We start from the raw sequence: 19,740 nt of genomic DNA on the forward strand, positions 1-19,740 counted from the left end.
ATATCCAATAGTACGGTGTCCAATCGTGCCGTGTCTAATCTTGCGTGTCCAATCGTGCGTGTCCAATCGTTACGTGTCCAAAGGGAGGTCATTTCACGTCAATAATGGCCATGTCAATATTGCCCACACGTCAATATTGGACACGTCAATAATAGTCACGCGTAATACTGCCTACGTCGATAATGGTCACGTCAATATTGATTACGCGTCAATATTGTCAACGTCAATAATGGCCACGCATAATTTTGCCTACGTCAATAATGGCCATGTCAATATTGGCCACGCGTCAATATTGGCCACGTCAATAATAGACACGCCAAATATTGCCCACGTTAGTATTGGCCACGCGTCAATATTGCCCACGTGAATAATGGCCACGCGTAATATTGCCCACCCAGGAGCGTCCCAGATGTGCACAGTAATAAACGGACACAACAAGCTGAGTGAAACGAACACAATGCAAAACGGACGCAGTGTCAATCAGATAATGTGAAGTTCATATGTACTTGCAGATTTCCAACACGATGTACATCGTTAGCGATTTGGACGGGGTGTGCGTATGTGCAAAGCATTCTCTGCACTACATGGGTTTCACACTGTGTCCGTTTCGCACTGTGTCTATTTTGCACTGTATCCGTTTCCCACGAGTGAGACCCAATTGCGCACATAAACGATCGGACAAAGTACACTTCTCGCAAAAATTAAAGGAACAAAAAAATTTTCTAAATTTTTTGCCAATTTTCAACAGGCTGTATTTTAGTGAAAAATGGTCGTACAGGAAATAAAAAAACATAGCTTTTGAAGCTTGAAAACTCTAGTTTTAGAATTTTTTGGTTAAAAATTTTTCTGAGCACCGGTAGCCATGCAATTCTTGGATAAAGCACGAAGAAAAAATTTTCAAAATTTTTTACATTTTTTTTTCGCTCTACGGGCATGAAAAAAATTTTTCGAGCTAAACCAATGCATAGGTCGCATAGCCTGTTCATTCAGCTTCAATTTGCTTTTTTCGGAAGTCAGATACGACTATTTGTCTTCGAGATATCGAATTTTGAATGCAAAAGGACCCTTTTTCACTCAACTGCCGATATCTCTGAAACTACTGGTCGCCTAGCGAGCTGACGAGCGGTTTCGTTTTCTGCAGAAAATTTCCTACAAAAATCTGTCATGGTTGATTGAAAAAAAAATTTTGTCCCACCTGAAACGGTAACGTGAAAAAAGAGCAAAAAATGCCATTTTCCCCTTTTTTGGTAAATCGACTGTGTCTTCGACAATATTGGGGCAAAAGCTTAGGTTAGAAGAAAATTTTACAGTCTAATGTACCCCAAAGACCCCCCTAAATTTTTAGATCGATCGGTTTAGCGGTTTCCCCGGACCGATTGATTGAAATTTTGAAAAAATTAAGGGAACAAGACTTTGTTCCTTAAATTTGACCTAATCTTTTTAAAATTCAATAATTTCATTTTTTTTTACTTTTTACTCAATTTTGAGTTTTTTGAAGATTGAGTAACAAAAAAAAATCCAAAAAAATTTTTTCAAAAATTTTTATTCAAAAACATTACATTGTTGAGGCATCCTGCAATGAGTCCTGACCTGAATCCGATAGAGCACGTCTGGGACATATTGGGCCGCCGATTGCGTCAAAATTATCCGAATCTGAATAATTTGGCAGCATTAGAGAACGCTTTGATAAGAATTTGGCGTCAGATCCCTCAACAGATGATCCGAAATTGCATTTCGAATATGCGACAAAGATTGCAAGCTGTGATTAGGAGTAGAGGCGGGGACACTCGATACTGAACACGAGACACACACACTTTACACACACACACACACACACACACACACACACACACACACACACACACACACACTTTAGAAAATGAGTTTGGAGTCGCAAAATACTGTGGAGCTGACGAACCACGGGGTCTCATTTTTTTCGAAGAATCATTAACACACGTGTGTAAGCACAAAAGAAGCGTAAATCCGACCGTGCAACCTCCACGTGGTATGCTTTGGATAACGCTAATGCCGGCGGTAAATCAATCATCAATCAAAATTTTCGTCAGAAAGTTTGATTTTCTTAAAAACGAAAAAAAAGAAATTTTTTTTCAAATTTTTTTTTAAATTTTCAAAAAAAATTTTTTGGAAATTTTCGAAATTTTTGAAAAAATTTTTTTGGATTTTTTTTTGTTACTCGATCTTCAAAAAACTCAAAATTGAGTAAAAAGTAAAAAAAAATGAAATTATTGAATTTTAAAAAGATTAGGTCAAATTTAAGGAACAAAGTCTTGTTCCCTTAATTTTTTCAAAATTTCAATCAATCGGTCCGGGGAAACCGCTGAACCGATCGATCTAAAAATTTAGGGGGGTCTTTGGGGTACATTAGACTGTAAAATTTTCTTCTAACCTAAGCTTTTGCCCCAATATTGTCGAAGACAGTCGATTTACCAAAAAAGGGGAAAATGGCATTTTTTTGCTCTTTTTTCACGTTACCGTTTCAGGTGGGACAAAATTTTTTTTTCAATCAACCATGACAGATTTTTGTAGGAAATTTTCTGCAGAAAACGAAACCGCTCGTCAGCTCGCTAGGCGACCAGTAGTTTCAGAGATATCGGCAGTTGAGTGAAAAAGGGTCCTTTTGCATTCAAAATTCGATATCTCGAAGACAAATAGTCGTATCTGACTTCCGAAAAAAGCAAATTGAAGCTGAATGAACAGGCTATGCGACCTATGCATTGGTTTAGCTCGAAAAATTTTTTTCATGCCCGTAGAGCGAAAAAAAAAATGTAAAAAATTTTGAAAATTTTTTCTTCGTGCTTTATCCAAGAATTGCATGGCTACCGGTGCTCAGAAAAATTTTTAACCAAAAAATTCTAAAACTAGAGTCTTCAAGCTTCAAAAGCTATGTTTTTTTATTTCCTGTACGACCATTTTTCACTAAAATACAGCTTGTTGAAAATTGGCAAAAAATTTAGAACATTTTTTTGTTCCTTTAATTTTTGCGAGAAGTGTAGTATCTGCTGATCGGACACAGTCCCGATTTGAAACGGACTTGAATGGACACGGTCCCAATTGCGCACCGTCCCGATCGGACACCCTATAGACATAACAGTGATCTGACACATAACGTTTGAATTGGACATCGAATCAATTGCACACGGACTCTATTGCGCACAATATGATTCCGCATCACAGAAAAATGCAAAAACAACCTAAATAGCACAAAAAATTTATTATAAATTTTCATAAATATGTATTTTACAAATTTTTTTTAAATATTTTTTAAAGACTATATTTCATGAATTATTTTTCATGAACCATTTAGAAATGATACAAAAATTATTATTACTAATATAAATATAAAATATATTTTTAAAATATACTAAAAAATATTTATGGTATATGAACTCAAAATTTTTTATATTTTAAATATTTTCGTAAATATTTATTATAATTTTTTATACCTGGCAAACTCAGACATAAAAATATGTACAAAACATTTATCATAAGTATTTTTTCTTCTTATAAATATTTTATAGTCGTAAACCCATGTGGTGCAGAGAATGCTTTGTATATACACACATACATACACATGGAAGGAGGGTGCAAGGGGGGACCTTCGTTCCCCCTTTTTGCACGCACCCCGTCTAAGTCGCTAACCTACGTACTATTTGCGGAATCGTATCATGTGCAATCAGGTTCGTGTGCAAACAGGTCGGTGCGCAATCGGGTCCGTGTGCAATTGGCTCGATTAGCAATCGAGTTCGTGTGCAATCGGGTCCGTGTACAATTGATTCGGTGTCCAATTGAAACGTTATGTGTCCGATCGCTGTTGTGTCAATAGAGTCTGTGTCCGATCGGTACGGTGTGCAACCGGGAGCGTCCCAGATGCGCACAGTAATAAACGGACACAGCAAGCTGAGTGAAACGGACACAGTAACAAGCGGACACAGACCAAACGGACACAGTAATAAACGGACACAGTAACAAACGGACACAGACCAAATGCGCACAGAGCGAAACGGACACAGTGCGAAACGGACACAGTAACAAACGGACACAGACCAAATGCGCACAGAGCGAAACGGACACAGTGCGAAACCGACACAGACCAAATGCGCACGGACCAAATGCACACGGACCAAATGCGCACAATGCACATGCGCACACTGCACGTGCGCACGGACCAAATGCAATCCATGTACATTGCAAGCAGAGTAAAGTCCACATAGGTTAGCGACTTGGACGGGGTGGTTGCGGGAGGGGGGGCCAAAGGCCCCCCTTGCACCCCCCGTGTGTGTGTGTGTGTGTGTGTGTGTGTGTGCGCGTGCAAAGCATTCATTGCATCACATGGGTTTGCGACTTTCCGTGTATGCATTTGGTCTGTGCGCATGTGCAGTGTGCGCATTTGGTCTGTGTCCGTTTCGCACTGTGTCCGTTTCGCTCTGTGCGCATTTGGTCTGTGTTCGTTTTGCACTGTGTCCGTTTTGCTCTGTGCGCATTTGGTCTGTGTCCGTTTGTTACTGTGTCCGTTTCGCACTGTGTTCGTTTGTTACTGTGTCCGTTTCGCACTGTGTCCGTTTATTACTGTGTCGTTTGGTCTGTGTCCGTTTGTTACTGTGTCCGTTTCACTCAGCTTGCTGTATCCGTTTATTACTGTGCGCATCTGGGACTCGCTCGTGCAACCGTGTCTAATCGAATCCGTGTTCAATCGGAACTGTGTTCAATCGGGACTGTGTCCCGATGGAAATACTACTGTGTCCAATCGCTTATGTGCGCAATCGGGACAGTCCCGTTTCGCAATGTGTCTATTTCGCAATGTGTTCGTTTCGCACTGTGTCCGTTTATTACTTTGCCCATCTGGGACTCACTCTTGCACCTCCCCCCTCTGTGTGTGTGTCTACGCAAAACGAGATCCTTACAGTTAGTTTATTTATTTTGTCTTTCCTTAGGGTTACAATTCTTTACAAAATACGTTACGCACTATCTTAGCCTATCTTATATCTAATCTTAATTTACGTGTGCTAGGGTGTACCAGTCATCTGCTCACGCGCCCACATCTCATCTACACACGCACACGCACATGCACACACACACACACACACACACACACACACACACACACACACACGGGGGGGGCAAGGGGGGCTTCACCCCCCTCCCGCACCCACCCCGTCCAAGTCGCTAACCCATGTACTATCTGCAATGCGGAATCGTATCGTGTGCAATCGGGTCCGTGTGCAAATGGGTCGGTGGGCAATAGGATCCGTGTGCAAGCGGGTTCGTGTGCAATTGGGTCGGTGCGCAATCGGGTCGTGTGCAATCGGGTCGGTGCGCAATCGGGTCGTGTGCAATCGGGTCGATGCGCAATCGAGTCCGTGTCCAATCGCTTATGTGCGCAATCGGGACAGTCCCGGTGTGTACACTGTCCCTCTCTTTCTTCCACTCTACCTTATGCCTCTCTTCTCTCTCCATCTCCCTTCTGTTGCCTTTCTTACTCCTCTTCTCTTCTTTTGACAGCTCTTCCCCTCTACCTTATGCCTCTCTTCTTTCTCCATTTCCCTTCTGTTGCTTTTCTTACTCCTCTTCTCTCTTTCTGACCGCTCCTCCCTCCTTCCTCTTCTCTCCTTTCACCTCCCATCTCCAAATTTCCACCAGCTCCTTTTCTTATCTCCCTTAGCTCCTTGATTATCTCTTCCATCTTTCGTATTTCTTTTCTCATTAGCCACTCTTCTCTTTCTCTCTCACTTTCATTTTCATTTCTCTCCGCTACGCCACACTTTCTTGACGGACCACGCGCTTGGAAACACAAGCGTTCCTAAACCCGCTACCACCGTTCACATTTCTTACTATCCACCTCTTATCTCTATCGCCGTGTCCTTCCTTCCATTTCGCCAATCCTCTTTATATGTCGATCCCTCCACCGATCGCGGCCTCTCTTCTCGTATATTGATGGCTCGAAACTGTTGATCCTCCTGTTCTCTCTTGCCACTCGCCGCGCCATCTGCCAACTCCTCCGTACACTTTCTTCTCAGTCTCCACTCTCTATCTCTCTTCTCACTTATCCACCGCTTTTCTGCTTCCGTCCGCTCCTGCGCATTGACCCCTTTTCCACAAACTCGCTGTCTCATCACCATCACCTGCTCTGATTTCTTTCTCCATCTCTCCTGTCTCTCCACCTTCCGTCTCGTACTTCCCTTCAATGTCCCAGCTACTCTTCCTCCTCCCTACACTCTCACCTCCTTCTTCACCTCCCATCCACCTTCTCATCTCTATGGCCGGTATTCATAGTCAAATCTTATTTCAAGATCGTCTCAAGCAATGTCTTAAGATACTAATATGGTTCTGTGATTGGCTGATGGCATCTTAAGACAACATTTAAGATGATCTTAAATATAAGATCCGACTATGAATACCGGCTTATAATACCGAGAGCACTCTCCCAACCATCCTTCATCATCCGCCATCTTTTTGATAATAAAATATATAAATATTTGAAAAATTTAATAAATGAATTAATAATGATTTATGATATTGATTTATAATCATATATAAAATCTAAATCTCATGTTCATTGAGATTAAATATAAATTGATAAATGCTTAATAATAAATATAAAAAAGGTAAACAAACCTTTTCAAGTACTGTCCATGTTGTTCTGAATGAAATTTTAATAAATGCTGTTTTAGGCCATGCACTGTCTGATTTTTGGCTTTATCACTTCCAAGAGATAATAATTTGTTACATATATTGCACTGAGCTTTGGATAGATTTGAGTCAGATTTGACGAAGTAATCCCATATAGGATTTTTCTTTGGCATCTTATAACTAAAATAATAAAATTATATTTAGAAATGTTTATATTTAATAAAAATTATATTAAAATTTATCTAATAAACTTACAATAGTAATCTGTAATATTCCTTCTCTCTTGCTTCTTTTTTTGCACACTATTTTATTGTAAATTGTTTTTCTTGTCATGTGTTTCTTGTTTTTTATGAAATTTAATTTATTATATATCTCAAAAAAGACAAGAAATATGCCACAAGCAAGATGATACTAAAATAATATTATTTCATAAACAGAAAAACAAAAGAAGCAACAGAAACAGACAAAGAAATGTAAATCATGAATCTAAAATACTACGAAAATTAATAAATAAAAGAACTTACAATTTTATTGAAAACTGGCAAGCATTGAAGACTAGCAATGTTATGTTCGTGAAGCACTTCACTCACATTAGACACTTGACGAATAAAAACGGGTAAGAGATAAGAGATGGCGCAACCACTGGCGGCGCTGGCGTCGATGTCGACAGTTTCGGCTGACACCGACATTTACTCTTATGGTTTGTTCGCTCCGACATGCTCTCACTCACTCCAACGCATTCTAATAGGTTGGCGTCATCGGAATCAACGTATTGGAGTGCGTTGGGGTGAATAGGAGTATGTTGGGGCATGTGACGCGAACAGACCCTTAATTTCGACCGAAACCAAGCCGAAATCTTGATTTTTGGCCGAAACTAGCCGTAACCGAAACTGAAACCGAAATTTCGGTCGGACTCTAGTCGCAACTCATGTGGTAAGTCCGTGCGCATTTGGTTTGTGCGCATTTGGTCCGTGTGCATTTGTTACTGTGTCCGTTTCGCATTGTGCGCATTTGTTACTGTGTCCGTTTGGTCTGTGCGCATTTGGTCTATGCGCATTTGGTCTATATCCGTTTCGCACTCTGTCCGTTTGGTCTGTGTCCGTTTGTTACTGTGTCCGTTTCACTCAGCCTGCTGTGTCTGTTTATTAGTGTGTGCATCTGGGACGCTCCCGATACACACTTCGGCCCGTATTCATAGTCGAGTCTCAAGTCAGCACTTAAGATGATCTTGGTCAAGTCGGTCTTATTCAAGACCATTTTAAGAACAGTAGATTTCATAGTCGTGAAATAAGATGATCTTCATGAAGAAGCCCAGGTAGCAAGGTGACGTTAATACGACGTCAATAATTCGTCATTTAAGGTCGCAGACGTCATGTTACCAAATTAAGACGTAATAGTAACGTCATTTTTTGACCTATTAATTACGTCAGTCATTTATCCATTCTACAACGTATTTCCGACGTCATATTCTTGACTAATTAATAACGTCAGTTAATTGATCATTTTACGACGTATTAATAAGATTTTATTAGTGACTAATTACTGACGTTAACTATAATTTTTTGTAATAATTGACGATTTGACCTCAAATGACAAATTATTGAGGTCTAGTGGACGACACCTTGCTACCTATAACTATCATTATTTAAAGATTGGTTAATAAACAACATTATTAAAATTAATATAATATTTTATATAATTAATACTATCAATATTTTAGAATCATCCCAGGCAGCACATAATATTTATGATAAATATTTATTAATATTTATTAATATTTATTTTTTCAAAATATTATATAAATATTTTACACATATTTTATATATACGAAGAAAAAAATCTTTATTCAACATATTAAAATATAGATTAAATATTTTATATAATATTTATGGTAAATAAAAGATAAAGATTTGTATAAGTAATATTTTGTAAATATTTATAAATATTTTTATAATATTTATGATAAATCTTTATGATTTGTCAAATCTAAGACCACAAAAATATTTATAAAATATTTGGATAAATATTTATAAATTATTTAAATAAATATTATAAATATTTTATAAATATTTTGTAAATATTGCGTTTTGTCTGAGGTATAATTTAGCTTTATCAAAAGAACAGAGCAGAAACATATTTCTATAAGTTATTCCACATGTTATTTTGCATATGTAAAAATCAGAAAAAAAACTGTAAATTTATATTTATTTATAAAAATATTAGTTAACTACAAGTTTCATGTTTCTCGCATCTATTGAACTGATCTATAACAAATATAACAAATATGATCATCAAGTGTTCATGGATCATCACAAAGGGCTAGGTAGTGTACGATCTTCGAAGTCAAGCAACGTCGACGGCGGTTCAGAGTTGGATGGGTAACCGCGGAAGTTAGGCAATTCTAAATGTAACTATGGTGTGGTGGGTCGTGATGCTTGTTGAGAAACAACGTAGATTTTTTTTACATTATAATTATGTTATTTCGATATTTTCATAATGCAAGTACTGCATATATAGGACATGTACCCGAAATATTTTCTAAAACGTCAAAATAACGGCTTTTACTACCTGGGATAGTCATAAAAATGACGTTAAAATGTCGTCTTTATTAATTGTAATCTAAAAACCTATGTTTTGTCATAAAAATAACAATAAAATACCGTCAAATGTACGATACTAGCTTCTTGAAAATGACGTCAATAATATGAAAATAATGACGTATTTTTGATATGACGTCGTTAAGATGAGACAAATGTACGTCAGTTTTACGACATTTAGACGTCATTTTATCTCGACATTATGACGTCTGGTTCGTCATAAAATGACCAAAAAATGCCGTCAATTAGACGTCACCTTGCTACCTGGGAGATGTTGCTCAAGTAAGTCTTATTTGATTTAAGTCCGACTTAGCGAAGACGTACTTAAGTTCATTCTTATTCTCGAATCGGCTATTTCCGTAATATTTCTGTTAGTTCGACCAATACGAACCTTTGGATTTAAGAGGATGCTAAAGCCGTGTGTTTTACCGACATTCTGTTTAATCATTTAATTTCGAATTGAATTTACAGAATTGATAATCCTTTTACACTTTTAAAGTATGTACACAAGTGAACTCAGGGACGATTAGATAAAGACCAAAAATGAAAAAAATTTTTTAAAGTTTATTTGTTCATAAAAATATTTGCTTCAAAATACAAGTTATATAGCTTATACGTACAAATAAATGGTGTTCCCGGGTTCGGAATAGATTGAGGAATAAGATTGTAATCGTCAAATTACGATTACAAGCCGTAAAAAAAAGATATTTTTATAATAAAAGTGCATAAATGAATAAAATTTTTGATTACATAAATATGTTTTTTTACGGCTTGTAATCGTAATTTGACAAATATAGTCTTATTCCTTCTATTTCAAACTGCAAAACACCATTTACTTGTAAGTATAAGCTATATAACTCGATTTTAAAGCAAATTTTTTCACGAACAAGAATAAATAATGACTCTGCATTATCGACCTCAATCAAGTTTGATGGGCAGTTTAGCATCCTCTTAAGGCGCAGTTTGATTACCATCTTCCTAAGTTACAGTAGTCCATGATTATAGATATTTTTATGCATTTATAGTATCCCTTGCATTTCTTTGCGTTTTTATCTAGAAGTCAAAAATTAATCGCTAGCATAATTCAAAAATATATTTTAAAAATATTAATATATTCGGTTAAGTTTTTTTAATTCGTGGATATTAAATGCTTACTATATAACATTTTGGAACAGCAACTGAATTATCTTAAAAAATGTACATAAACATTAAATAGCATTTATTTTAAATAACAATCATATTTTAATACTAATTATAAATAATAATATTAATTATTAATAACCAAAGTATTTAATTTTAATAATTTTTAATTTGAAAATTTCATAAAATTTATTCCATAATTGAAACTTTAATTTTTAATGAAAATCTTGAAATATATACCCATACAGCACGGGGAGCTCTCGGGGAGCTCCCGAGGAGCTCACAAAATTTTTCGTAAGCTTTATTTAAGCTTCCAAAAAATTCGCATGGAGTTGCTATGTCCGCTTTTGAGAGCTCCTTGAGAGCTTCATTTGAGCTCACAGGGAGTTTATAAATCATGTTTTAAGAGCTGCCTGCGAGCTTCAAAGTAATTCCCGGGAAGCTTTTATACAAGATTCTTGAGAGCTTCATCTAAGCTTGGGAGTATCCCGATTGGACACCGCTCGATTGGACACGCACGATTGGACACGCACGATTGGACACTGCACGATTGGACACCGCACGATTGGACACCGCACGATTGGACACCGCATTATTGGACACTGCACGATTGGACACCGCACGATTGGACACCGCATTATTGGACACCGTACAATTGGACACACACACACATTTACGTGTGTGTATGCAGATTTCTAATACAGTTTGCATGGGTTAGCGACTTGGACGGGGTGGGTGCGGGAGGGGGAGCCGAAGGCCCCCCTTGCACCCCCCCGTGTGTGTGTGTGTGTGTGTGCGTGCGAGCATTTTCTGCACCACATAGGTTTGAAACTTTCCACGCAAAACGAGATGCTCCTAAAAATACGTATATAGATATTTAAAATTCAATTTTTTTTCTGGCAAATCGAAGCTTTTTTCTGCCAGATATTTCTAAGCTTAGATAATCTGTCATATGATATATAAATGTTATTCACTAGAAGACTGCGGTGTCCAATAATGCGGTGTCCAATCGTGCTGTGTCCAATCGTGCGGTGTCCAATAATGCGGTGTCCAATAATGCGGTGTCCAATCGTGCGGTGTCCAATCGTGCGGTGTCCAATCGTGTGGTGTCCAATTGTGCGGTGTCCAATCGAGCCGTGTCCAATCGTGCGTGTCCAATCGTGCGTGTCCAATCGAGCGGTGTCCAATCGAGCGGTGTCCAATCGAGCCGTGTCCAATCGTGCGTGTCCAATCGAGCGGTGTCCAATCGTTACGTGTCCAAAAGGAGGTCACCCTCTAAGCTTGCAAGGATTTCAGAAATTGTTTTAAGAGTTTCCTGCGAGCTTCAAAATAATTCTCGGGAAATTTCTATATAAGCTTCCCGGAAGCTCTTATGTCCGTTTTTGGGAGCTCCCTGAGAGCTTAGATGAAGCTATCAGGGAGCTTATATAGAAGCTTCACGGGAATTATTTTGAAGCTCGCAGGGAGTTCTTAAAACATTATTTCTGAACTTCCTGCGAGCTTAAATAAAGCTCTCAGGGAGTTCTTAAAAGCGGACATAGGAGCTGCCGGAAAAAATTTTATTTTTATATTTTTTCAATTTTTGGAAGCTCTCTCTGAGTTGCGAAGGCCCACGAACTCTCTTCGTGTAACAAAAACAATATATATTACACTTTGCTGCTAGTGAAGTACTAACTGCTAGGTAAGCCGTGAGTGATGGTTTTCTTTTATAAGCCTTTTGGAGTAAATGTTCTCACAAGAAGGAGGAGCGCCGTGCCTTCGCCTAGTGGCGATCTTGCGAACTACTCGCGGCTATATGACTATACATGCAGTACATTAATTTACCTGATATGTTCAATCTCTGGGAGTTTTTGTTTTGTCAAATTTTGTAAACTTCTTGAAAACTCAGCAAAACGAACTCCCTGGGAGCTTGTTTTGTCGAATTTTGTAAACTTCTCGGGAGTTCAGCAAAACAAACTCCCTGGGAGCTTGTTCTGTCAAATTTTGGAAGCTTCTCGGGAGCTCAGCAAAATGAACTCCTTGGGAGCTTGTTTTGTCGAATTTTGTAAGCTCCCCGGGAGTTCAGCAAAACGAACTCCCTGGGAGCTTGTTTTGTCAAATTTTGTAAGTTTCTCGGAAACTCAACAAAACGAACTCCCTGGGAGCTTGTTTTGACGAATTTTGTAAACTTCTCGGGAGCTCAGCAAAGTGAACTCCCTGGGAGCTTGTTTTGACGAATTTTGAAAACTTCTCGGGAGCTCAGCAAAGTGAACTCCCTGGGAGCTTGTTTTGTCGAATTTTGTAAACTTCTCGGGAGTTCAGCAAAATGAACTTCTTGGGAGCTTGTTTTGTCGAATTTTATAAGCTCCCCGGGAGCTCAGCAAAATGAACTCCCTGGGAGCTTGTTTTGTCGAATTTTGTAAGGTTCTCGGAAACTCAATAAAACGAACTCCCTGGGAGCTTGTTCTGTCAAGTTTTGTAAGCTTCTCGGGAGCTCAGCAAAATGAACTCCCTGGGAGCTTAATCGGAGCTTTGTGCTGTATGGGTATATTCTTCAATTTTTTAAATGTAATCCTTTTATTTTGTTTTTGCAATAGAAATATATTTATTATATATTAATTGACACACATTTGTTGATTAAAAATATTTATAAATAAAATTTTAGTATAACCATACGAGTGACTAACTTTATTGTAATCATTTTTTACATATATAAGTTTTGACTTTAAATTTTATTATTTTAAAATTTAAAGTCAATATATTTATAGTTATATTTTTAAATTTTTAAAAGATGCATTAAATAATTTAATTTATTTGTGATGATTTTCCTTCTGTTTTTCTTTTATTAGGATGTTGTATTCCTTTTAATAAATCTTTAATGGACATATTAAGTCCATCTAATTTTTTTATATTTTTAATATCATTTACTATTAGATATATTGGGTTGACTGTAAAATAATAAAAATATTAAACTGATAAAGAATTATTTTATGTTTATTTTTATTATATATATTTTGTTCATTTTATTTTATTTTTTTGTTATATAAATTTTGTTTTTTTATAAATGTTTTATTTAAAATTTTACATCTAATTTATATGATAAATGTAATATAAATATATATTACCTGCTGTTTGCATTACACCTATTACTTTCTATTTTGTTACCTTTTAATGTATCTGAAAAACAATAATCATTATGATTATAATTCATAATGTATTTCTAATTTGTAAGTTTCATCAGTTATGGATCCGTAATCTAATTTTTTATTAAGTTTATTGTCATATAATTCCGCAAAATTAGATTTTAAATAACCTTGTAGTAATATTTTAATTGCGAACTGAATTAAAATATGATATAATTTTATTACAAACCTGAAAACTTGCTGTTGCATAAAATCGTAAACAGACTAGCAATTGCATTACAGGAGTTATTGGTAAACCGCGATTATTAATTTTTGCAAGTCCTTCTCCTATTAATGGCAAAATACCAAACATAATTGAGTCTTTTGAGAAACGAAACCTCCGTTTAAATTCTGTTCCATTATAAAATTTAAACGGATTTTTTGCATCACGCATGTACCGTTTAGGAGCACGCAATTGCATCCCCTCTTCCTCTTCTTTCATATTTTGAATGTCAAGATTTATAAGATCTTCCAAATCCATTATTAGTTAAGACATAAACTACTTTTTGCTTAAGTCACCTTCTGACACAACTTGGTGAAGATCATTTTATTTGGCAATATATATGTCAAATAAGGCGATTTTAAATGATTATGAATACATAACAAATAAGATTATCTTAAGTCTATGCTTATGTCAAACAAGATACGTTTATGAAACATATTAAAGCGTTCTGAAATAAGATCATCTTCAACAAGTTACAACTTGAGCTTATGCTCAAGTCTTTGCTCATTTATTGACTATGAAATTAGAGGGCGTCTTAAGACGGTCTTGGAAATAAGTCTCGACTATGAATACGGGCCTTCGTGACAATTGAAGAAATACGATAATGCATTGATGACTTTATTGTTTCGTAGCCAGTGAGCTTCTATTATCAGAGAATTCGCAAGCTGCTCAACAGATGGCAAAAAGTCATTGATGAAAATGAAGAATATTTCACTAATTAATATATTTTTGATTATTTTTAAGTAAAGGTTGAATTTTGCATAAAAAAATCCAGAACTTTTTTGCGCACCTAATATTTCCCTATATCATCTATTGTACCTTAACTTCGTTATCTTTTCCCATCTATCTCTCCTTTGCTTTTCCTTTTCTTCCCTTTCCCAACCCATATATCAACTGTTTTCCTCTTCCCTTCTCCTTTCCACTTCTTCCACTCCTATCTCTTTAAATGAGATCCTTATAAACGCCGGTTTCTTAACTTCAATAATTGTGTCCGTTTGATCAATATTGATGCGGCCAATATTGACGTGGCCAATATTGACGCGTGGTCAATATTGACGTGGCCATTATTGACGTGGGCAATATTACGCGTGGCGATTATTGACGTGGGTAATATTAACGCGTGACCAATATCGAAGTGGCCATTATTGACGTGGGCAATATTATGCGTGGCCATTATTGACGTGGCCAATATTGATGTGTGAGCAATATTGGCGTGGCTATTATTGACGTGGCCAATCTGCCCCGTGGTCAATCGGAATCGTGGCCAATATTGACGTGGGCAAACGAGTGCCACTCTCTAGAAACTACGGAGTAAGTGTAGAGGAATTCGATCTTTATAGCGTTTGAATAACAAAAGTGACCCCGTTTTTAGATCCCTAATTAGGAGGGAATCCGCTGAAAGAATCCATGGTCATCATTTGTAAAGAGAGAGAGAAAGAGAGAAAGGAAGACATAATGTCATCTTTCTGAAAACTGCAATTTACAGATGCGACTTATTTTGCTGGATAATTTTGTTTGTGGTGTGAAATAGGATTCTCTGCTTCACATAAAGGTGGCACGGAAACGGAACAATTAACAGTATTCTTTATTTGATTTATTATGCTCGTTCCTTTATTCTGTTATTTTAATTTCTCCTTATTAATGGTATTTAATATATTACAGTACACAACCACTTGTGGAAAAACAGAACAGCATCTCCTTTCAACTTTGATATCTTACGTTGCACCATAATCCATAATAGTTGTATTGTTTGCCATATGAAAGATATCTTTTTTGATAATGTTATCTTTCTAAAAATACAACTCACAGATTCGATTTGTTTTATTAAAAGTACCTCTTGCAGCAACTTCACTGTCACGTCAATTATTTAACATTTTTCCTGTGCAAGCTGTAAAAAGATTTTTCTTTTTGGAAGCATCTTTTTTTCACTTTTTGTGGTACATCTACGTATCCAACATGCCATTTCACAATATTATAAATACAGGTAAACGAACTGAGATACAGCCGGACTGATCGGGTAAGGTTAATTATTGCAAATGGCAACTATGGATTATTATCCATTCCTTTTAGCGGATATCCTCCCAATAGGGATCTAAAAACGGGACCATTTTTGTTTCACGAAGATCTTTTCTACTCACGTACATCTTTACTCATAGGCTAGTATTCATAGTCGAATCTTATTGCAAGATCGTCTCAAGCATTGTCTTGAGATGCTAATATGGATTTGTGATTGGCTCATGGCATCTTAAGATATTATTTAAGATGATCTTAAATATAAGACCAACTATGAATACCGATCTTACTCCGTACTAGAAACGAATTGTCGTCGGGCAGTGTACATTCAATTTTTCGGTTTTATTTTACTCACGCTATATACATGATATTTTAATGGCTGCACCTTCAACTGTTATGCATTATGTTTTAACTAAATTTAACACTGTTCATTCTAGATTACAGTTTATAAATATATATAATATATTTTATCAATTGGAAAAGACAAAATTAATTTCTTAGACACAACAATATTCGTTATAAATGATTGTATTAAATTTAATTGGTATCAGAAACCTACTTTTTCTGAGAGGTTTTTAAATTTTACATTTTAGCACTCTCTTTTACAAAAAAGAGGCACAATTATTGGGTTATGAGTGAGTAAACCGATATTTTTTACTTTTAAAATTGCATGAAACAAACTTGAAATTAATTATTAACATTTTATTGTAAAACAATTATCATTTGATATTTATTTTTGAAACGATTAGCATAAGCTAGAGTATTTAATTAATAAAAGAAAAAAATCACAACATAAAAAAAGTACAATTTTGAATACAAAAAAGATTTCCATGGTTCATTATGTCACATACACATACTAATTCTGAGAAATTTAGAATATATTAATTTCTTATAAAAAATACAAAATTAAAGATGTCTTTTTTTATATAGGATGTCTAAACAAATTGTGAAGATATATAAAAGTACAAAAAGATTCACTACCTACAGTATCAAAAAGAATGTTGTATATAAAATAAATTATAAAAGTTGTGATGTTTTTCATGTGGGTCAGACATGTCGAAAAGTAAAAGCAAGAATAAAGAAACTTAAAAAATGTATAAGACAAAATACCACAACTCACATTCTGTGATTACTGACCATTGGATCCATTATAATCATAATTTTAATTAGGAAGTAAAAATTTTGAATATTGAAAACAACTTAAAAAATTGTTTAATAATCCGAAATGTTATACACAAAGAAACAAGATAATAGTCTCGACCTTTAAATTGATTTACTATGTCAAGTGTTTATCTTTTATTAATAACAAATAAACAATGTTTGTGTCTTTGGTACAAAGTTTTTAAAGTATTTGAAGTTTCAAATTTTTGTTTTTTTAGTTTTAATTTTATTCTAATTTAATTATTTTATATAATTACTACACGATTCATACACGTTTTTTCTCTACGTTTTTTATTTTTCTAATTGACTTTTTTGCAATGAAGACGTTATATGGTCCTGAGTTCAGTTTCATGTTGATCTAATCTTGTTTTTTAATTAAGTGCTATTATTGTTACAATTTAGCTTCTCCATCCGGCTATGGAATCGGTTATGTTGATTAAATTTAGCTCTGGATCGCAATCAATATAAAATACTGAATGCTTTTACAACTTGTTGTACTGAACATGGCTCAAATTGAAAGCCAAAACGTTTACGTATAATTGTAATTCTTTGTAGTGACACGTATAGAGATATATATTGAATTTCTCACTCAAGAACTACAACGCTGACTCTTTACAGCCCGTTTACTTTTTTAATTTAGTAGGTATTATGAAATATTGTCACTCACTTCTTTACCGGAGAATGTGATCAGTGCGACGGTTCCGCTAGCTATAAAATACATGCAATCACTTTCAATGCCGGCTTCATAAATTACGTCGTCCTTTAGATATATAATCAGCTTCAATGAATCTATGATAAATCAACTTATCATTGAAATCAAAACTTGTAGTTTTTTAAAACGAATAATATTCAGAAATAAAAAATGCATCTAATAGAATAGTCCCAAGTAGCAAGAGTAGACAGGTACAACTATACCGCGAATAATATCTGACAATTAGAATTAAATGAAGACGCCATTTATTTTTCACTATATTTGTATTCTACAAAATTATTTTAATTCTTGCACGATGACTTTATTAACAAATGCTTGCCAAAAAGCATTCTATATCTATCCTATTAGGAATAGTTTTTGGCAAGCATTTGTTGATAAATTCATTGTGCAAGAATTAAATAATTTTGTAGAACACAAATGTAACGAAAAATATAAGTGGCCTTTACTTGGACACAGTACAATTGGACACAGTGCAAATGGACACGGTGCAAATGGACACAAAATAATGTACACGTTTCAAATGGACACGGTTCATTTCGACACAGGAATTTTGGACACAGTAATTTTGTACACAGGAAAAATAAATTCTGGATAAATTACAATTTGGACACGATAAAAATATACACCGTGCAATTGGGCACGTAAAATTTGTACACCGCAAAGTTGTACACTGCAAACTTGCACACCGTTGTACCTTCTACTTTTGCTACCTAGGTAGTAAAACTGTAGTCACATAAAAGTTAAAAATATCGTTATGCTAAGTATTATATTCATTTAACGTTGCGTTAAAATAAATATAAATGATTACATATAAGACATTCATCGATCATGTAATCTTTCATCGATATTTTTTCTTAGGGCGGAAACGTGAAAAGTGAAAAGTTTCACATAATTACACTTTTTCTATTGGTGTTGAATAAAAAGAGACAGTAACATGAAACTTTTCACTTTTTATGTTTTCGCCCTAGAGGAAAAATTACATGATCGATACCCAAGCAATAAAGTAATAGCCAAAACAGAAGAAAAAGCAGGCCGTAAAGATTCAGCGCCGTTATTTGTGCGCAAGATAAAACTCAAGACAAATATCTTCTAGTATCTTTAATTACAGAAAATCATATTGAGCAAATGTTGTCTTGGGTTTCATCTTCCGCACAAATAACAGAACTGACTCTTTACGGTCCGCTTTTTCTTTTGTTTTATTATTAGAAATTATTGGAGTTCTTGTCAATTACCATTTTTTATATTAATAACCAAAACTAATAGGCTCTATGGTCTATGCAATGCAATTTGATGATAAATTCGTAGCAGAAACCGAGCGCAATATTATCATCAAATTATCGGCGTTGAAGAAACGGAACAAAATCTGCGCTGAATATAATAATTGTAGGATTGTTGCTAGGCGGTTTGGTTATTTGCATAAAATTTTTTAAGTTTTCTATATAAAAAAAGTCCATAATTGAAGTTCGGAAATATTGTTTTTATATTGTTTATAACTGCACTTATACAAAGACAATAGATGAGTATACCAATTTTAATGTATTTTTTGTAATATAGTACATATTCAAGTAGCAAAGACAAGTCATTTTGACGTCAAATTTTGGTCATATTGGTACGAATGACGTCCTATCACCAAAATGCGACCATGACATTTAAATGACGACATATTGACGTTATTTAATGACGTCTTTATGACGTAATATTTTGGTCCTATTTTTCGCCGTTATTCCGTGATGTTATTATGACGTATTAATTCGATCCTGCTTCTCGGTTAGCAAATATAATGATTTGGATTTTATGTGTTTATTTTTTATTAATTTGTATGAACATAATCCAGCATATAAACATATATAAAAAACATAAAAAAAACTATTGAATCCAAAGACTATATTAATCACCATCAATCTCTATATTTAGAATTATCCCAGACAGCACACAATATTTATGATAAATATTTATAAATATTTATAAATATTTATTAATATTTATTTTTTCAAAATATTATATAAATATTTTACACATATTTTATATACACGAAGAAAAAAATCTTTATTCAACATATTATTAAAATATAGACTAAATATTTTT

At 35.1% G+C, this 19,740-nt stretch overlaps 1 protein-coding gene across 1 annotated transcript in view; it reads right to left on the reverse strand.

Moving 5' to 3' along the window:
* The window catches only part of LOC105828650 (potassium/sodium hyperpolarization-activated cyclic nucleotide-gated channel 1-like), a 55,151-nt gene that overhangs the window by 9,311 nt on the left and 26,100 nt on the right, over positions 1-19,740 (reverse strand). The window contains exon 8 of the mRNA XM_036287050.1: positions 17,611-17,732. Within this exon, the coding sequence (XP_036142943.1) occupies positions 17,611-17,732 (122 nt within the window). The remainder of the gene's footprint in view (positions 1-17,610; positions 17,733-19,740) is intronic.

This window comes from Monomorium pharaonis, chromosome 5 (assembly GCF_013373865.1).
Source record: "Monomorium pharaonis isolate MP-MQ-018 chromosome 5, ASM1337386v2, whole genome shotgun sequence".
NCBI lineage: Eukaryota > Metazoa > Arthropoda > Insecta > Hymenoptera > Formicidae > Monomorium > Monomorium pharaonis.